The following is a 16,217-nucleotide window of genomic DNA, read 5'->3' as shown; positions in this document are numbered from 1 at the left end:
TTTAGGTTCTTTAATTTTTAAATATCATCTAGTTCCGCTATTTCTGGCGTTTCTTTTTTAAAATAATGACTTTCTGTTTGTATCTTCTACTCCCTTATATTAAATACCTTTAGTAGATTATAATATCTCTACACTTCAACTCAAATAACAGGAGTAAAGGGCAACTCAATAAAAGAACTTAAAAAAATTCTTGCTACCTAGGAGCGGCAACTCAGCTCAAAATATTATGTTTTTATCTTTCAATTTTAGAGTTGTCTTTCGTGAAAAGCATTGTCTACTAAACGAAATCAAAATATTAAGTTTGTGCAATCAGGTAGCTTGAGACTGAGAAAAGTAAATAAGATAATAATTAATAAGCTTAACGTAGATTTCGATCTAAATACAATTAAAATTAGGAACTGATTGCTGGCATGTGTAGATTACTGTAGAGCTAGGCCTAATTATTTAGTAATTACTAGTTAATTAATCGTTGCATCATCAGCAGCAGAGCTGCAGCATGTCATTGTCAACAATTACAAAGACGTCAAAGAGTAAAGACTAAAGAGAATCTCTTATTCTTAAGTCTTACTCAAGTTACTCAGAATTTGTCTTTTCACTCTTCACTCTAACCCTCTATAGATTTAGATCTAGTAGTAGTGAGTCTGTCTCTAGACTTAGACTAGAGACCGCCTGGGCATCATACACATCCATATATTGACTCTACTCTAGACTCTAGTCTAGTTCTACTAGTAGTAGTAGTACTAGCTAGGATCAGGAGTCTTGAAGCTGGAAGGCCTCTAGTCTATCTAGCTAGATCTATCTATTCTATATCCAGTAGTATCCAGTGAGTAAACATCCGAGTATCTGGCATAAGGCTAAATATTAATTATTATTAGGCCTTTTGGTAGCCTGAAGCCTATATTAAACTATTAGGCCCCTAATATAGTTAATTAATAATAGTAGGCTAATTTTAGTTTGTTAATCACTAAAATCTTGGCCTAGATTCAAAATAATTATAATAGGCCTAATATCTTATGGAGAATATATAGACTAGCCTTTCATAGAGAATTCATTGATAGGTTTACATTCTATAATATAAGACCTATGTTCAATTTTTAGTCAGGTAAACTCTAATTTTTTTATTTTTTTTTACTTTTTAGTGGATTTTTTCATTTGTAACTTTTTTGTCATTTGTGAATATAAGTCTTTTTCCTTAAAATGTTTTTTTATGTGAGAATTACTTTTTTTATTAGTTATTCTAGATAAGTGATTAGGCCTTCTTCTAGGCATAATATAATTATTGATACTCTTGTAAGCCTACCTGAAGTTGATGTTTATTACTTTGCAGGTGCAGAGTCAACTATTATCTTCTGAAGATGTTTCAAAAACCTTTTCGAGTAAAGACACAGACATCAATTAAAAGCTCAGACAGGTTTTTAATTTTCTGTTGTTTATTTGCTGTTTAGTCTTAATTGTCATTTAAATATTTTCAGAAAAATTTAATGTGCGTTGTTGTTTATGTTTTAAAAGGGTAGTTCAGAGTTAAAGCTTAATAAAGCATTTTTTTTACATTAATATAAAAATTTAAATTTATTAAATTTATTGCCCAATATTATTAAATTCCTTAAATATATGTTATTGTATCCCCAGAAAAAAGTTGCGAGCTGATATTTTGAAGCAGTTTTCTGTCCTGACTGAATCCGACGTCACAGTTCTGGTTCCTAACAAGGAGGAGATGAGCATTACAAAAATTAACACCTCAGCTGATGAAAACATCCTTGTCTACTTCACAGGGAAAAATCCAATCTTTTTTGAAAATTTTAAAACACTATATCCCACAGGTATGGTGGTCATTTTTCTTAGTGGCATTTTAGGCTTGGCTATTTAGGCTTGTTTTAGTTTTTCACTGTGGAGCTAAAGCTACCTCAGTATTCAGAAACAAAAATCACCCTGTCAGCCACTTGATTAAACTTTATTTGGTCTGAAAGGGTAGGCCATTTCAGAAAAGATTTTTCTAAGAATTTATGTTTCTTTTAAAATATTTGTGTTAAATATTGAATTAAAATTATAAATCACATTTAATCTTACAGTGTACACCCTGTGGCAGTACCCAAGCCTCCTCCCAGTATTCCGCACTTGGCCGCCAGTCTTTGAAAAACTACAGAAGGGTGCAGGTACTTAACTAATGAAATCAAAACATTTTTAAAATTTTGAAAGTCTTTTCTGATTGTTTTACAATGTGTATAGTTATTTGTTTTGGTAATGTCAACAATTGCTTTTTTTACAAGTTAGCTGAAAGTTTGTATTGAGTGGCAGATGCCTTATAATTTATTCACTAAAGAATGTACAAACCCTTTTATATGCTACCTACTTGCTATTCACTAAAGAATGTACAAACCCTTCTATATGCTACCTACTTGTTATTCACTAAAGAATGTACAAACCCTTCTATATGCTACCTACTTGCTATTCACTAAAGAATGTACAAACCCTTCTATATGCTACCTACTTGTTATTCACTAAAGAATGTACAAACTCTTCTATATGCTACCTACTTGCTATTCACTAAAGAATGTACAAACCCTTTTATATGCTACCTACTTGCTATTCACTAAAGAATGTACAAACCCTTCTATATGCTACCTACTTGTTATTCACTAAAGAATGTACAAACCCTTCTATATGCTACCTACTTGTTATTCACTAAAGAATGTACAAACCTTCGTATATGAATTTGCTCGATTGTCCTGTTCCAGATCTTATGCTACCTGGTGTGATATCTGATAAAGAACCCTCCCCAAAGATGTTTGGGAACCTAAAGAAAGGTGATTTAGTCTGCATCTCCATAGCTGGGAACAAGTAAGTTTAACTTTGTGTCACAAATACATTTAAAAAAAATGTATCTAGAACTTACGTCTATTTCAAATCTGATCTTGGGAATATTTTATTTTGTGTCCATCTAGAACATATATCTATTTTAGGTCTGATCTAGGGATTATTTCAAATTAATGTCAGACCTAGAGTGTACGTCTATTTTGTTCCTGTCTTTTTAGTACATGATTTACAACATGTCTTGTACATTGTCCCTGGTTCTTTAGCCTAGATGATTGGAAAAGATTAATCTACTATGTACTATATTGTCTTAAAAATAATTGTAGGTGGCATTAGCTTTGACAATACAAAATTGGACAGGATAGAGAAGGAAAAAACTGACACAAAAGTATGAAATTGACATTGACCAATTCTCTCCTTTGGTAATTATGAAAAGGTTACTTTTTAAATTAAAATTACAAATGGTTTATGTACATCCCTGCTGTAGATCACCCTTAGCCTTAGGGAAGGCTCTACTCAGTGGGGAGGATATGTACATGTCAGCCATGAGGGGAAAAGGTGTTCAAGTACTGCACATCATGGGAGACAATCTGTGGTGAGTACTCTATGTGTTGGTTATCATGGGAGACAACCTCTGTAAACTTGATTGTATTTATTAAAAATTACTGTTGAAAATGTGCTATATTTTTGGATATGAATATCAGTTACCAAATTTATTTATGCGCAATTTTACAATTGATGGTTTTCTTTTGTACATTGTAATTCTATTCAAATAAACCTAACTATTTTAAAGTGTAAAAATGAAAAAAAAAATTAAACAATGTAATGGAGTGTGTGAGTTAAATTACAGAGTTTTTGTGAGAGATTTTTGTTTTTTCAGGGAGTTGGGGGACAAGTCTAGGCCACCACTGGTGCCTGAGGATGTTCCATCAGTTGATGGGGGAGATGGTGAAGGGGAGGGGACGGAAGGACAGAGCCCCCCTACTGGGGATGGTGGACTAACTGAGTTGGCTGACGGTGTTGTGGGGTTGGAGGTCGGAGGTGATGACAAGGTAGATGTTCTGTTTGGTCAGTCTGTCACTTTGTTGTGCCATTGTAAGGTTCCATTGGTCAGTTTGTCACTGTGTAATGTTACTGTCTAGTCACATTGGTCAGTCTGCCACTGTGTCATGTTACTGTCTAGTCCCATTGGTCAGTCTGTCACTGTGTCATGTTACTGTCTAGTCACATTGGTCAGTCTGCCACTGTGTCATGTTACTGTCTAGTCACATTGGTCAGTCTGCCACTGTGTCATGTTACTGTCTAGTCACATTGGTCAGTCTGCCACTGTGTCATGTTACTGTCTAGTCACATTGGTCAGTCTGCCACTGTGTCATGTTACTGTCTAGTCACATTGGTCAGTCTGCCACTGTGTCATGTTACTGTCTAGTCCCATTGGTCAGTCTGTCACTGCCTCTTGCTACTGTCTAGTCACATTGGTCAGTCTGTCACTGTCTAGTCCCATTGGTCAGTCTGTCACTGTCTAGTCCCATTGGTCAGTCTGCCACTGTTTCCTGTTAGTGCCCACTCACATTGGTCAGTTTGTCACACTGGCCAAGCCCCCTCCCCCCTCTACCCTAACCCTGTAACAACATTTGACCATATCCTTCAGACAAGTGACCAACCAGTTGGGACTGCAGCAAACAATGAATCATCAGATGTGTCCAGTGAAGATGAAGAAAAGGTGGAAGAAGAAGATCCAATAGGTCAGTGTTTTATTGAGAAATGAACAAATTCTTTTTGTTAGTTGATCAAAAAGCTGAATTATTTTTATCATTGTAATACCTGAATTTAAAAAAATAATTTAAGATTTTTAATTAGCTTTGATTATAGAATTTTGTTCCATATACTTGTAATATTTATAGCTATTAAAATTCTACATTCCTTTTTTAAATATCATCTTCTATTACTGACAGATGAAATGGACGAGCTGTTACATTTTTGTTTTGCTTGTGCGATCAAAGCAAAAGTACAGAAGAGTGATCTCCCTTTGTTGACTAGTCATTTCTTAAGGAACTTTATGCAGCCATACAGGTAAACCTTACACAAGGCTTAACTGTCCTATTGACTTTGTTCTTTTTTTTTATTGTAAACAAATGTAATTTATAAGAATCTATCTTTAATCTTTTTGTTGGTGTTCATATTTTTGGATGAACAAAGTATAAAACTTTGTAAATTCAACAGTCACACAATGTCATAGCATTATCAAAAAAAATAATTACTTCATTGCAGTGGTGGCAAGCCTATGGATTTGAAAAACTCTTCATTTAAGAAGGTAGGATTCATTTTTCTACTATAAGCTGAACACTGCTTCAATCTTCCCTTCCCCTCGCCCTCAATTATTATGTTGTGATACCTAATAAGGGACATAATTCAGTCTAAAATAGGGTGGTGCCATAAAATAACCTTTAGATTTTATAAAAGTCTTTGCCCTGGGATCTGTGAGATGGTCAGATTATTAAACTCTGTTTTCTCTGTGCAGTTGTCCAAGTTTCTGCAGTCCAAAGTTAAAGATGGCTACATCAAAATGAAAGAACAGACCAAAGGTGTGGACGTCATTACAGAGGTGGACAAGTCACACCCTGAGTAGGTTCTCTCTTCTTTCTCTAACCTTGTTTCCTTGCTTGCTTCCCTTTCTTTTTCCTTCTCTTGCTACCTAGTTTAATTCTCAAAATTCTTGATGTATTCACAACATATTTTTCTGATACAAACACAAATAATTATGCAACCAATAACCATGTTTGAAAATAATTTCTACTAAACTTTATTGGTGTTGTTTTACTTAGTTGATTATTAGATTTTATGGAAATAAAACAATAAATTTGTTTTAGTTCAGGAAAGTTTTGATCAAAATATATTCCTGCTTTGGTTAAGATACATATTCATGCCAATGCATCTGAAGCCAAATGTTTTTATCCTCAGACTACGAGATGTGTACCTCATACCAAATGTTTTTATCCTTAGACTACGAGATGTGTACCTCATACCAAATGTTTTTATCCTCAGACTACGAGATGTGTACCTCATACCAAATGTTTTTATCCTCAGACTACGAGATGTGTACCTCATACCAAATGTTTTTATCCTCAGACTACGAGACGTCGTGGTCCCTGAGATTGAGGAAGAGACCAAAAAACCTGGCCAGACAGAGGACACGGCCTTCACCCCTCTACAGTTCACTGACGTCTACCTGGTGAATGCTGCCACTTTGGACCTGTTCAAGGATGCTAAGCTAGGGTAAGTCTTGTATACAATAAAATGTTGTTTAGAGTTGCTAAGCTAGGGTAAGTCTTGTATACAATAAAATGTTGTACAAGGATGCTAAGCTAGGGTAAGTCTTGTATACAATAAAATGTTGTTCAAGGATGCTAAGCTAGGGTAAGTCTTGTATACAATAAAATGTTGTTCAAGGATGCTAAGCTAGGGTAAGTCTTGTATACAATAAAATGTTGTACAAGGGTACTAAGCTAGGGTAAGTCTTGTATACAATAAAATGTTGTACAACTATGCTAAGCTAGGATAGGTCTTGTATACAGTAAAATGTTGTATAAGGATGCTAAACTAGGGTAAGTCTTGTATACAATAAAATGTTGTATCTGTGGGGACAGTGACTGATGTTGTGACAAAACTTGTTACCTCAGTTTCTGTAAATGTGTCAGAATGCAACAAAATTCTATCATCATTACCAACATTTTAAATGTTTTATTATTGTGCAAAAAGGCATTCTATGCTATTCACCCTTACCAAAAATAGAACACAGTTGCTAATGATTTTTTCTCTCCAAAAAACAATAAATAATTCTAGCTGTTTTCACCTTTAATTTTCTACTTTGAGTTTCAGAGAAATTTTCAAACTTGTTTTTGCATAAACTGTCACTTTTGCATTCTCGTAATTTTTAACTTTATGAATCATATAATGAAACAGATTCTATACCAAGTTACATATTTAAGCTATTAGAATTACAAGTTTGACTCTTTTAGAGTCGTAATTTTAAATATTAGTAGTCATTGTTAGGAGGATTACATTGATCTATTTGCATCAGTAACATAATACTAATCAATCTATACTACTATAAAAACATAGAAAATATATTTTTCCTTTGAGCTAAAACATTTTATTTTATCAAGTAAATTTTTTTAAATAAGTGTGTAACTCTAAACATATTTTTTTTAAATATTTTAAACTAAATGTTCTGTGTGTTATTTCCCTTAGTTTTGTACTTGAATTATGTTTTATGAAAAGGCAGTTTTTAGCAAAATTTTCACAACAATAAGCTGTTGTATATCAGGAAAAGCAACTAATATTTGGTAAAAACACTTAAATGTTGAAACACTAGCTTCAGTACAATAAACATTGTACCTTTAGGAAAGGCAAAATTTATAATTGGTAAATACAATTAATGTTGTACCTTCAGGAACGGCAAATGTTTATAATTGGTAAATACAATAAATGTTGTACCTTCAGGAAAGGTGACGCGCTGTTGATGTCAGATGTAAGACAGCTAGTGACAGATTACATCAAAGCTAACAACTTGCAGCGTGAAGAGAGGGGCAAGTATGTTTTTATAAATATCTTTTGTATGTTAGTGATAACTGCACCATTTTTATACATATCTGCTGTGTGGCTGTGTCACAACTACACAGTCATTTAATTTAGGCTTTGTTATATTTGTTGCTTTTTAAATTTTTGTGTTATCATTAACATGTTGCTTCATTAACTTTTATCATTATTTCTGCCACCAGTATCAAACAGAAATATTGCAAAACGTGTGTGAAATAACTGTGTGTTCAAAACTTTTTTTTTCCACGTCTGTGAGTGTAACACTGGATCCTGTCTTAGCTCACATAATTTTTTAAAATATTTTTTTTCCAGATCTGTGAGTGTAACGCTGGATCCTGTCTTAGCTCACATAATTTTTTAAAATATTTTTTTTCCAGGTCTGTGAGTGTAACGCTGGATCCTGTCTTAGCTCACATAATTTTTTAAAATATTTTTTTTCCAGGTCTGTGAGTGTAACGCTGAACCCTGTCTTAGCTCACATAATTTTTTAAAATATTTTTTTTCCAGGTCTGTGAGTGTAACACTGGACCCTGTCTTAGCTCACATAATTTTTTAAAATATTTTTTTTCCAGGTCTGTGAGTGTAACGCTGGACCCTGTCTTAGCTCACATAATTTTTTTAAATATTTTTTTTCCAGGTCTGTGAGTGTAACGCTGAACCCTGTCTTAGCTCACATAATTTTTTAAAATATTTTTTTTCCAGGTCTGTGAGTGTAACGCTGGACCCTGTCTTAGCTCACATAATTTTTTTAAATATTTTTTTTCCAGGTCTGTGAGTGTAACGCTGAACCCTGTCTTAGCTCACATAATTTTTTAAAATATTTTTTTTCCAGGTCTGTGAGTGTAACGCTGAACCCTGTCTTAGCTCACATAATTTTTTAAAATATTTTTTTTCCAGGTCTGTGAGTGTAACGCTGGACCCTGTCTTAGCTCACATAATTTTTTAAAATATTTTTTTTCCAGGTCTGTGAGTGTAACGCTGGACCCTGTCTTAGCTCACATAATTTTTTAAAATATTTTTTTTCCAGGTCTGTGAGTGTAACGCTGAACCCTGTCTTAGCTCACATAATTTTTTAAAATATTTTTTTTCCAGGTCTGTGAGTGTAACACTGGACCCTGTCTTAGCTCACATAATTTTTTAAAATATTTTTTTTCCAGGTCTGTGAGTGTAACGCTGGACCCTGTCTTAGCTCACATAATTTTTTTAAATATTTTTTTTCCAGGTCTGTGAGTGTAACGCTGAACCCTGTCTTAGCTCACATAATTTTTTAAAATATTTTTTTTCCAGGTCTGTGAGTGTAACGCTGGACCCTGTCTTAGCTCACATAATTTTTTAAAATATTTTTTTTCCAGGTCTGTGAGTGTAACGCTGGATCCTGTCTTAGCTCACATAATTTTTTAAAATATTTTTTTTCCAGGTCTGTGAGTGTAACGCTGAACCCTGTCTTAGCTCACATAATTTTTTAAAATATTTTTTTTCCAGGTCTGTGAGTGTAACGCTGGACCCTGTCTTAGCTCACATAATTTTTTAAAATATTTTTTTTCCAGGTCTGTGAGTGTAACGCTGGACCCTGTCTTAGCTCACATAATTTTTTAAAATATTTTTTTTCCAGGTCTGTGAGTGTAACGCTGAACCCTGTCTTAGCTCACATAATTTTTTAAAATATTTTTTTTCCAGGTCTGTGAGTGTAACACTGGACCCTGTCTTAGCTCACATAATTTTTTAAAATATTTTTTTTCCAGGTCTGTGAGTGTAACGCTGGACCCTGTCTTAGCTCACATAATTTTTTAAAATATTTTTTTTCCAGGTCTGTGAGTGTAACGCTGGACCCTGTCTTAGCTCACATAATTTTTTAAAATATTTTTTTTCCAGGTCTGTGAGTGTAACGCTGAACCCTGTCTTAGCTCACATAATTTTTTAAAATATTTTTTTTCCAGGTCTGTGAGTGTAACACTGGACCCTGTCTTAGCTCACATAATTTTTTAAAATATTTTTTTTCCAGGTCTGTGAGTGTAACGCTGGACCCTGTCTTAGCTCACATAATTTTTTTAAATATTTTTTTTCCAGGTCTGTGAGTGTAACGCTGAACCCTGTCTTAGCTCACATAATTTTTTAAAATATTTTTTTTCCAGGTCTGTGAGTGTAACGCTGAACCCTGTCTTAGCTCACATAATTTTTTAAAATATTTTTTTTCCAGGTCTGTGAGTGTAACGCTGGACCCTGTCTTAGCTCACATAATTTTTTAAAATATTTTTTTTCCAGGTCTGTGAGTGTAACGCTGGACCCTGTCTTAGCTCACATAATTTTTTAAAATATTTTTTTTCCAGGTCTGTGAGTGTAACACTGGACCCTGTCTTAGCTCACATAATTTTTAAAAATATTTTTTTTCCAGGTCTGTGAGTGTAACGCTGAACCCTGTCTTAGCTCACATAATTTTTTTAAATATTTTTTTTCCAGGTCTGTGAGTGTAACGCTGAACCCTGTCTTAGCTCACATAATTTTTTAAAATATTTTTTTTCCAGGTCTGTGAGTGTAACGCTGGACCCTGTCTTAGCTCACATAATTTTTTAAAATATTTTTTTTCCAGGTCTGTGAGTGTAACGCTGGATCCTGTCTTAGCTCACATAATTTTTTAAAATATTTTTTTTCCAGGTCTGTGAGTGTAACGCTGGATCCTGTCTTAGCTCACATAATTTTTTAAAATATTTTTTTTCCAGGTCTGTGAGTGTAACACTGGATCCTGTCTTAGCTCACATAATTTTAAAGCCCTCAGAAGGTGACCTGGACCATATGAGCTGGGAGCAGGTGATCAACAGGTAGGTGATCAACAGGTAGGTGATCAACAGGTAGGTGATCAACAGGTAGGTGATCAACAGGTAGGTGATCAACAGGTAGGTGATCAACAGGTAGGTGTTCAACAGGTAGGTAATCAACAGGTAGGTGTTCAACAGGTAGGTGATCAACAGGTAGGTAATCAACAGGCAGTTGATCAACAGGTAGGTAACCAACAGGCAGGTGATCAACAGGTAGGTGTTCAACAGGTAGGTAACCAACAGGTAGGTGATCAACAGGTAGGTGATCAACAGGTAGGTGATCAACAGGTAGGTGATCAACTGGTTGGTGATCAACAGGTAGGTGATCAACAGGTAGGTAATCAACAGGTAGGTGTTCAACAGGTAGGTGATCAACAGGTAGGTAATCAACAGGCAGTTGATCAACAGGTAGATAACCAACAGGCAGGTGATCAACAGGTAGGTGTTCAACAGGTAGGTAACCAACAGGCAGGTGATCAACAGGTAGGTGTTCAACAGGTAGGTGATCAACAGGTAGGTAATCAACAGGCAGTTGATCAACAGGTAGGTGATCAACAGGCAGGTAATCAACAGGTAGGTGATCAAACCATCCCTGCATTCTAAAACCACCGGGAAAAAACACTTTTTTAAAGTTTGAAACGTGTTGCTTTAGCCAACAAATGATATACCTGTGCCAGGAATGAATCAGATGATTCTCCAGTGTTGTAGGTTATCCCAAGTTAATTTGCTCTCTGCTTGTTTGTGTTGTTGTCTTGTGGGTAAACAGGAAGTATGCTGGGTGTGGAATATGCTGATGTTGGTGTGGGGTAGATAAAGTGGATAATGTTGGTGTGTAGTAGATCAGGTGGATGATGGTATGGAATGGATCAGGTGGATGATGTTGGTGTGGAGTGGATGTATGTAAAGGAGTATGTAGCCAATGTGAAACTAAGATTGCCTTTCTCCCCTTGACGCAGGGTGGTGGGGAAGATGCAAGCAGCTGTAGCCATCAGCTTAGGCTCTGGACCTCCAACTATCAAAAAGGGAAAACTGGACCCCATCAAACTGGACGTGGCCATGAGGGCTTCACAGAAAAAGGTAGATCACTTTAGTGACAGGTGTAAGGCATCCACACCTCAGTGACAGGTGTAAGTGTTCAACACCATCATTTGATACATACCTCCAACAAAGACTTCCTTTCATCTAAGATAATTAGAACATCAAAGAAATGGAAATCCCATGTTACATAAAAAACTGTTTGAAGCTGCTGAATAACAATATTTGTAATACCTTTATTAATTCTAATAAAACAGTTGGACCTTTATGATAAACAGTTGATTAGATTCCTTCAACAAAAAACAGTTGAAACAACAAATTCCAGGGTTAATTAGTGCTGGAATTATAGACGACTTGTCTGTATCCCTGAGTGCACATTTAAGTTTTACAACAATTATTTGTTGCCTCTCTTGTTTCTTGCTGTTTCAGTAATATAACTTTTGCTGTCTTTAGCTAACTACATTTCTCTGCGGCATCTCTGATGTTGTTGTATCTCTGATGTTGTTGTATCTCTGATGTTGTCTCTCTGATGTTGTTGTATCTCTGATGTTGCTGTATCTCTAATGTTGTATCTCTGATGTTGTTGTATCTCTGATGTTGCTGTATCTCTAATGTTGTTGTATCTCTGGTGTTGCTGTTTCTCTAATGTTGTATCTCTGATGTTGTTGTATCTCTATTGTTGTATCTCTGATGTTGCTGTTTCTCTAATGTTGTATCTCTGATGTTGTTGTATCTCTATTGTTGTATCTCTGATGTTGCTGTATCTCTATTGTTGTATCTCTGATGTTGCTGTATCTCTATTGTTGTATCTCTGATGTTGCTGTATCTCTATTGTTGTTGTATCTCTGATGTTGCTGTTTCTCTAATGTTGTATTTCTGATGTTGCTGTTTCTCTAATGTTGTATCTCTGATGTTGCTGTTTCTCTAATGTTGTATCTCTGATGTTGCTGTTTCTCTAATGTTGTATCTCTGATGTTGCTGTTTCTCTAATGTTGTATCTCTGATGTTGCTGTTTCTCTAATGTTGTATCTCTGATGTTGCTGTTTCTCTAATGTTGTATCTCTGATGTTGCTGTTTCTCTAATGTTGTATCTCTGATGTTGCTCTATCTCTGATATTGTTGTATCTCTGATGATGCCATCTCTTATGTTGCTGTATCTCTGATGTTGCTCTCTATTTCACTAATAAAACTTGCTGTGTGTTGCTGTCTGATTTTCTCTGAAATCTCTGGTGTTGTAGGGTCACTGAGCTATATTCTCTTCTCATCCAGGTGACCATTGTTGATAACCTTGAAGAGTTTGGCATTGACCTGAAGACCTTTGCCCAGGTCGTGCAGAAGGCCGTGGCCTGCAGCTGTTCTGTTGTGGCGTCCGAGCAGAAGAACAAGGGTCCTCAAGTTGTGGTCCAGGGAAACCAGATCAATTTTGTTTACACTCTCCTTACAGGTTGGTTGTAGAGTTTGGTTGAGTTGGGTGGGTTAATCAAGGTATAGGTGTGGGCAGTGGTCAACTTTAGCAGGTACAGATGTGGGCATTGGTCAACTATATCTGGTAGAGGTCTGGACATTTGTCAAGTTTAACTTCTATATCTCTGTGTTGTATTTTTACTGTTTGCTAACTTAAGCTCACTGACGTGTATATTTTTGTGAAGCTTTTAGTGTGGTGTATGAACTAATTAAAACTTTAACTTACGTGATTAAAACCCTGATTTATTTCAGAAAAATATAAAATTCCCAAGCGACTCATCACAGGCATAGAGCTGGCTCCCAAGCAAAAGAAAAAGAGATAATGAAGCTTGCAAAAATTGTCTAGACTTTTATTTTATCAATTTGAATAGATTACAAAAAAAATATTCTTTTTATTGTTGTTATTTATTCTGTATAAGAGCCTTTATGAGATATTTTACATCTTTTTTTTTTTTTTAAATGTGTTTCATGGGAAATAACTCTACTGGACAGCAATACATTAAGTGATTTCCCTTGGAGGTTTTATGAGAAAAATAATACTCTTAAAAGCCGGATCAGATTAAACGCAAACATTAGGCTTGGTAAAAACACACTTCCTGCCATTTGAAAAATAATGTGAATTGTGTTTGAAAAGGTATCTTATTCCAACATAACCTTTATACGGTAAACATTCGAATGTTTTTTTTTGAAGAAAACTTCAATATGAGCTGATGCAATAAATAATGCAATATATGTGTGTATATATATACGTATATATATATATATATATATACAAAATTGTGACTTTGTAACACACAGTTTGAAAGCAACATCCGCAGACCTTTGCCACTAGCAGTAACTTATTTGAAGACCATTGTTATTTTGGAGGTCGCATCAGAAAAAAGGGGATGGTCTTATGCGGGTGGATGGGTGGACGTATTGTTTATTTTTTTAGCTACGTCTTAGAGATTATGATTTTTATACCAGCTTTGTATGGACGTGCAGTGACCTTGCCCTTGTAAAGCTGTAGGTCAGGGGTCTTCAAACTGAGGCCCACTCATCCGGCCCGTTGAGATATTTTTGTCTAAGGAAAAAAAATTGTTGGAGGTGGCTGAGAAACATTGCCCGGATAAGTCAAAACTTAACAATGTAGGATCACCTAACAGTTAAATAGTAACTCACAGTCATTCGTCCCACACGGAAACAGCGTTCACGCATAGTAGCGCTGTTTGTTAAATATTTATCTACTTATTGTGTCAGTGGTGGAGGGGTGTGTTGGGGTGAGTTGCCACTCCAATACTGACAGGTTCTAAGATAAACTGATTCAAGCAACAATGAGTAGAATAGCGCTCGGTCCATTTTTGTTCTCAAGGGACGGAATCACTTAGAATAAGGGAAATAACTGTTTTGTTGTTAACGAGTAGTATTAATAAAGTAAGGGCTAATGACCGCTCATTAATGATATTTGGGACTCGGGACTACGAATTAACTTTCACCAGAAAGTCTCCGTTCCTCTCCCCCCTCGCATTTGATTAGAAAATCCAACAACAAATTTAACGACCCCCCCCCCCCCCCCCCGCCCTCTCTCCAGCGTATGCTTCTTGTATGAGTTCAAAAGCTCTATACAGCGATGAGGTCTCTCCTATATTGCTCAATACAGCGATGAAGCATCCCCTATTTTACTAGGAAGTCCTGTTTTTTATTTCCAAGAAAAATTCCAGCTGACATTGTTAGGAGCTTATTTTATATTCTGTCTGTATTTTCTTGAAATTTCTATTCTCTACCTGCAGTCTTAAGGCATCTACACCCCCTCTCCTACCCCCCCCCCCCCCCCCCCCCCCCCCACATATCACCCCAACCCGAACGAAATAAAATTTACACACAAAATAAATACTTCAACCAGTGTCCAACCCCCCACCCCTCCGCGTAATAAATGTCTGAAAGAAACACTGTCCATTTGTCTGCATATCGTATTGCCTAAGGAAACATGTCTATTCACGGCAAGAAAAGAAATGCACTATTCATTAGTTGGTCAGTGCACTGGTCAGCACGGAAAACATTTGAATGTTTACTTTCGATGTGATGTCATTTGTGGTCTAAGTCTTAGACTTGGGCCTATAAAAGTCTAACATTATCAAGTGTTGTAAAATAGATCATTGTTTTAAACACATTGCCATGTAAAAACATATCATTGTTTTAAACATATTGCCACGTAAAAACATATCATTGTTTTAAACATATTGCCATGTAAAAACAGAGCAGTAAACACGTACCATTGATGTAAAAACAGTGTTTGAATACAATTTACAGAGACATGTTTTTTAAACAGACCAATGTTTGTAACATGTTGCAATGGCGTAAGAACAGACGGAATGGTTTTAACATAAAGATAAAAATAGCCCAGAGTCTACAACTTGGGGATCGTGAGCCACTCGTATCAAACGAAAGAAATGAAAATTTGGAGTATAGCTAAAATGTGTGCAAATGTCGGTTGATGATGAAAGCATTATTGCATCTGGCGAACACAGACATAAAAAAAAAATCCCACTTTTTACCTGGTGTAGCACGCGTAAGGTGAAAACTCTCAATTCCCACTTTTGAGTTCTCTTAATTTCAGAGATAAGTCAGACGCTTACACTTGTGCTATGATTCATCAATTTAACATCTGAGAACTATCGCTTTATTGATTCATCAATTTAACATCTGAGCACTATCACTTTATTGAGATGAGCAGCAGAGGAGATTTTTTTAAAGTAACGTTTTACGAGGGCAGTTGATGAGCATGGTTTCACATTTAGATAAAACGCCACAATTCTACTGGTTGCGTCTGCTTGCCCCTGAAGGTAACGGCCTTGAGAACCTCGGGCAGGTTATGATCTTTACAAACATCGGGATGCGAATCTTCTCGACTTTTTAAAAAAAATTTAGGTTTTATTTTATTTAAAAAAAATTAGCTTCTTTTTTTTCTTTTCTTTTTTTTTTTTTTTTTTTTTTGCTTCCAGTGTCACAATAAATAAACGATAAAATTTACATTATGTGGATCATAAAAAAAACACATTGATTTAAAAAAAAAACGCTTTTTGAGTGTTTGTTAAAGTAAGGGATTGAATCCTTGAAAGACGTCATGTATTGCTAATTTTACTCCTTCATCCCATGGTCAAAACTTCAACACAAAAGACCCCCCCCCCCCCCCACAAAAAAAATGACGTTGAATGAATACCCCCCCCCCCCTCCCAACACACATTTTTATGAGCACACCGTAACAAATTCTTTTCTCATTCTACCAGTGACGTCATTTATGCATGTCAACTACATTTAAAAAATCAAATCAGCATTTCATTTTTTTAAAGTAATAAATTGTCTTTAGCTATAAGGTCTCGATAATGCAATATTAGCACATAGCCCATTATATATAAGATAGTTATGGGCCTACTTATTCATATACCTATAGGCTTTCCCGACTGGATTCTACATTTAATGAATAATATTTAATACAAGGTAATTAAAAAGTCTAGT

At 35.5% G+C, this 16,217-nt stretch overlaps 1 protein-coding gene across 4 annotated transcripts in view; it reads left to right on the top strand.

The window, feature by feature from the left end:
- The window catches only part of LOC131955502 (eukaryotic translation initiation factor 2D), a 34,617-nt gene extending 21,512 nt beyond the window's left edge, over positions 1 to 13,105 (top strand). The window contains exons 1-17 of one of the 4 annotated variants that reach the window (XM_059319646.1): positions 253 to 313; positions 1,328 to 1,411; positions 1,630 to 1,820; positions 2,070 to 2,153; positions 2,736 to 2,838; positions 3,299 to 3,406; positions 3,692 to 3,863; positions 4,463 to 4,556; positions 4,767 to 4,884; positions 5,083 to 5,125; positions 5,333 to 5,436; positions 5,941 to 6,087; positions 7,315 to 7,404; positions 10,128 to 10,226; positions 11,180 to 11,300; positions 12,528 to 12,702; positions 12,975 to 13,099. In XM_059319646.1, coding sequence (XP_059175629.1) covers positions 1,356 to 1,411; positions 1,630 to 1,820; positions 2,070 to 2,153; positions 2,736 to 2,838; positions 3,299 to 3,406; positions 3,692 to 3,863; positions 4,463 to 4,556; positions 4,767 to 4,884; positions 5,083 to 5,125; positions 5,333 to 5,436; positions 5,941 to 6,087; positions 7,315 to 7,404; positions 10,128 to 10,226; positions 11,180 to 11,300; positions 12,528 to 12,702; positions 12,975 to 13,045 — 1,776 coding nt within the window. In that variant the 5' untranslated portion in view covers positions 253 to 313; positions 1,328 to 1,355 and the 3' untranslated portion in view covers positions 13,046 to 13,099. Of the gene's footprint in view, positions 1 to 252; positions 334 to 1,077; positions 1,103 to 1,327; positions 1,412 to 1,629; positions 1,821 to 2,069; positions 2,154 to 2,735; positions 2,839 to 3,298; positions 3,407 to 3,691; positions 3,864 to 4,462; positions 4,557 to 4,766; positions 4,885 to 5,082; positions 5,126 to 5,332; positions 5,437 to 5,940; positions 6,088 to 7,314; positions 7,405 to 10,127; positions 10,227 to 11,179; positions 11,301 to 12,527; positions 12,703 to 12,974 lie in introns of those variants that run through there. The other 3 variants (XM_059319644.1, XM_059319647.1, XM_059319648.1) reach the window with 3 other exon arrangements.
- The last annotated feature ends 3,112 nt before the right edge of the window (positions 13,106 to 16,217 follow it).

The sequence above is a fragment of the Physella acuta genome, unplaced genomic scaffold (assembly GCF_028476545.2).
Source record: "Physella acuta isolate Inbredline_101_S28 unplaced genomic scaffold, ASM2847654v3 ptg001070l, whole genome shotgun sequence".
Taxonomy (NCBI): Eukaryota; Metazoa; Mollusca; class Gastropoda; family Physidae; genus Physella; species Physella acuta.
The sequence above is the reverse complement of the archived record's forward strand: the minus strand, read 5'-3'. Positions and strand labels throughout refer to the sequence as shown.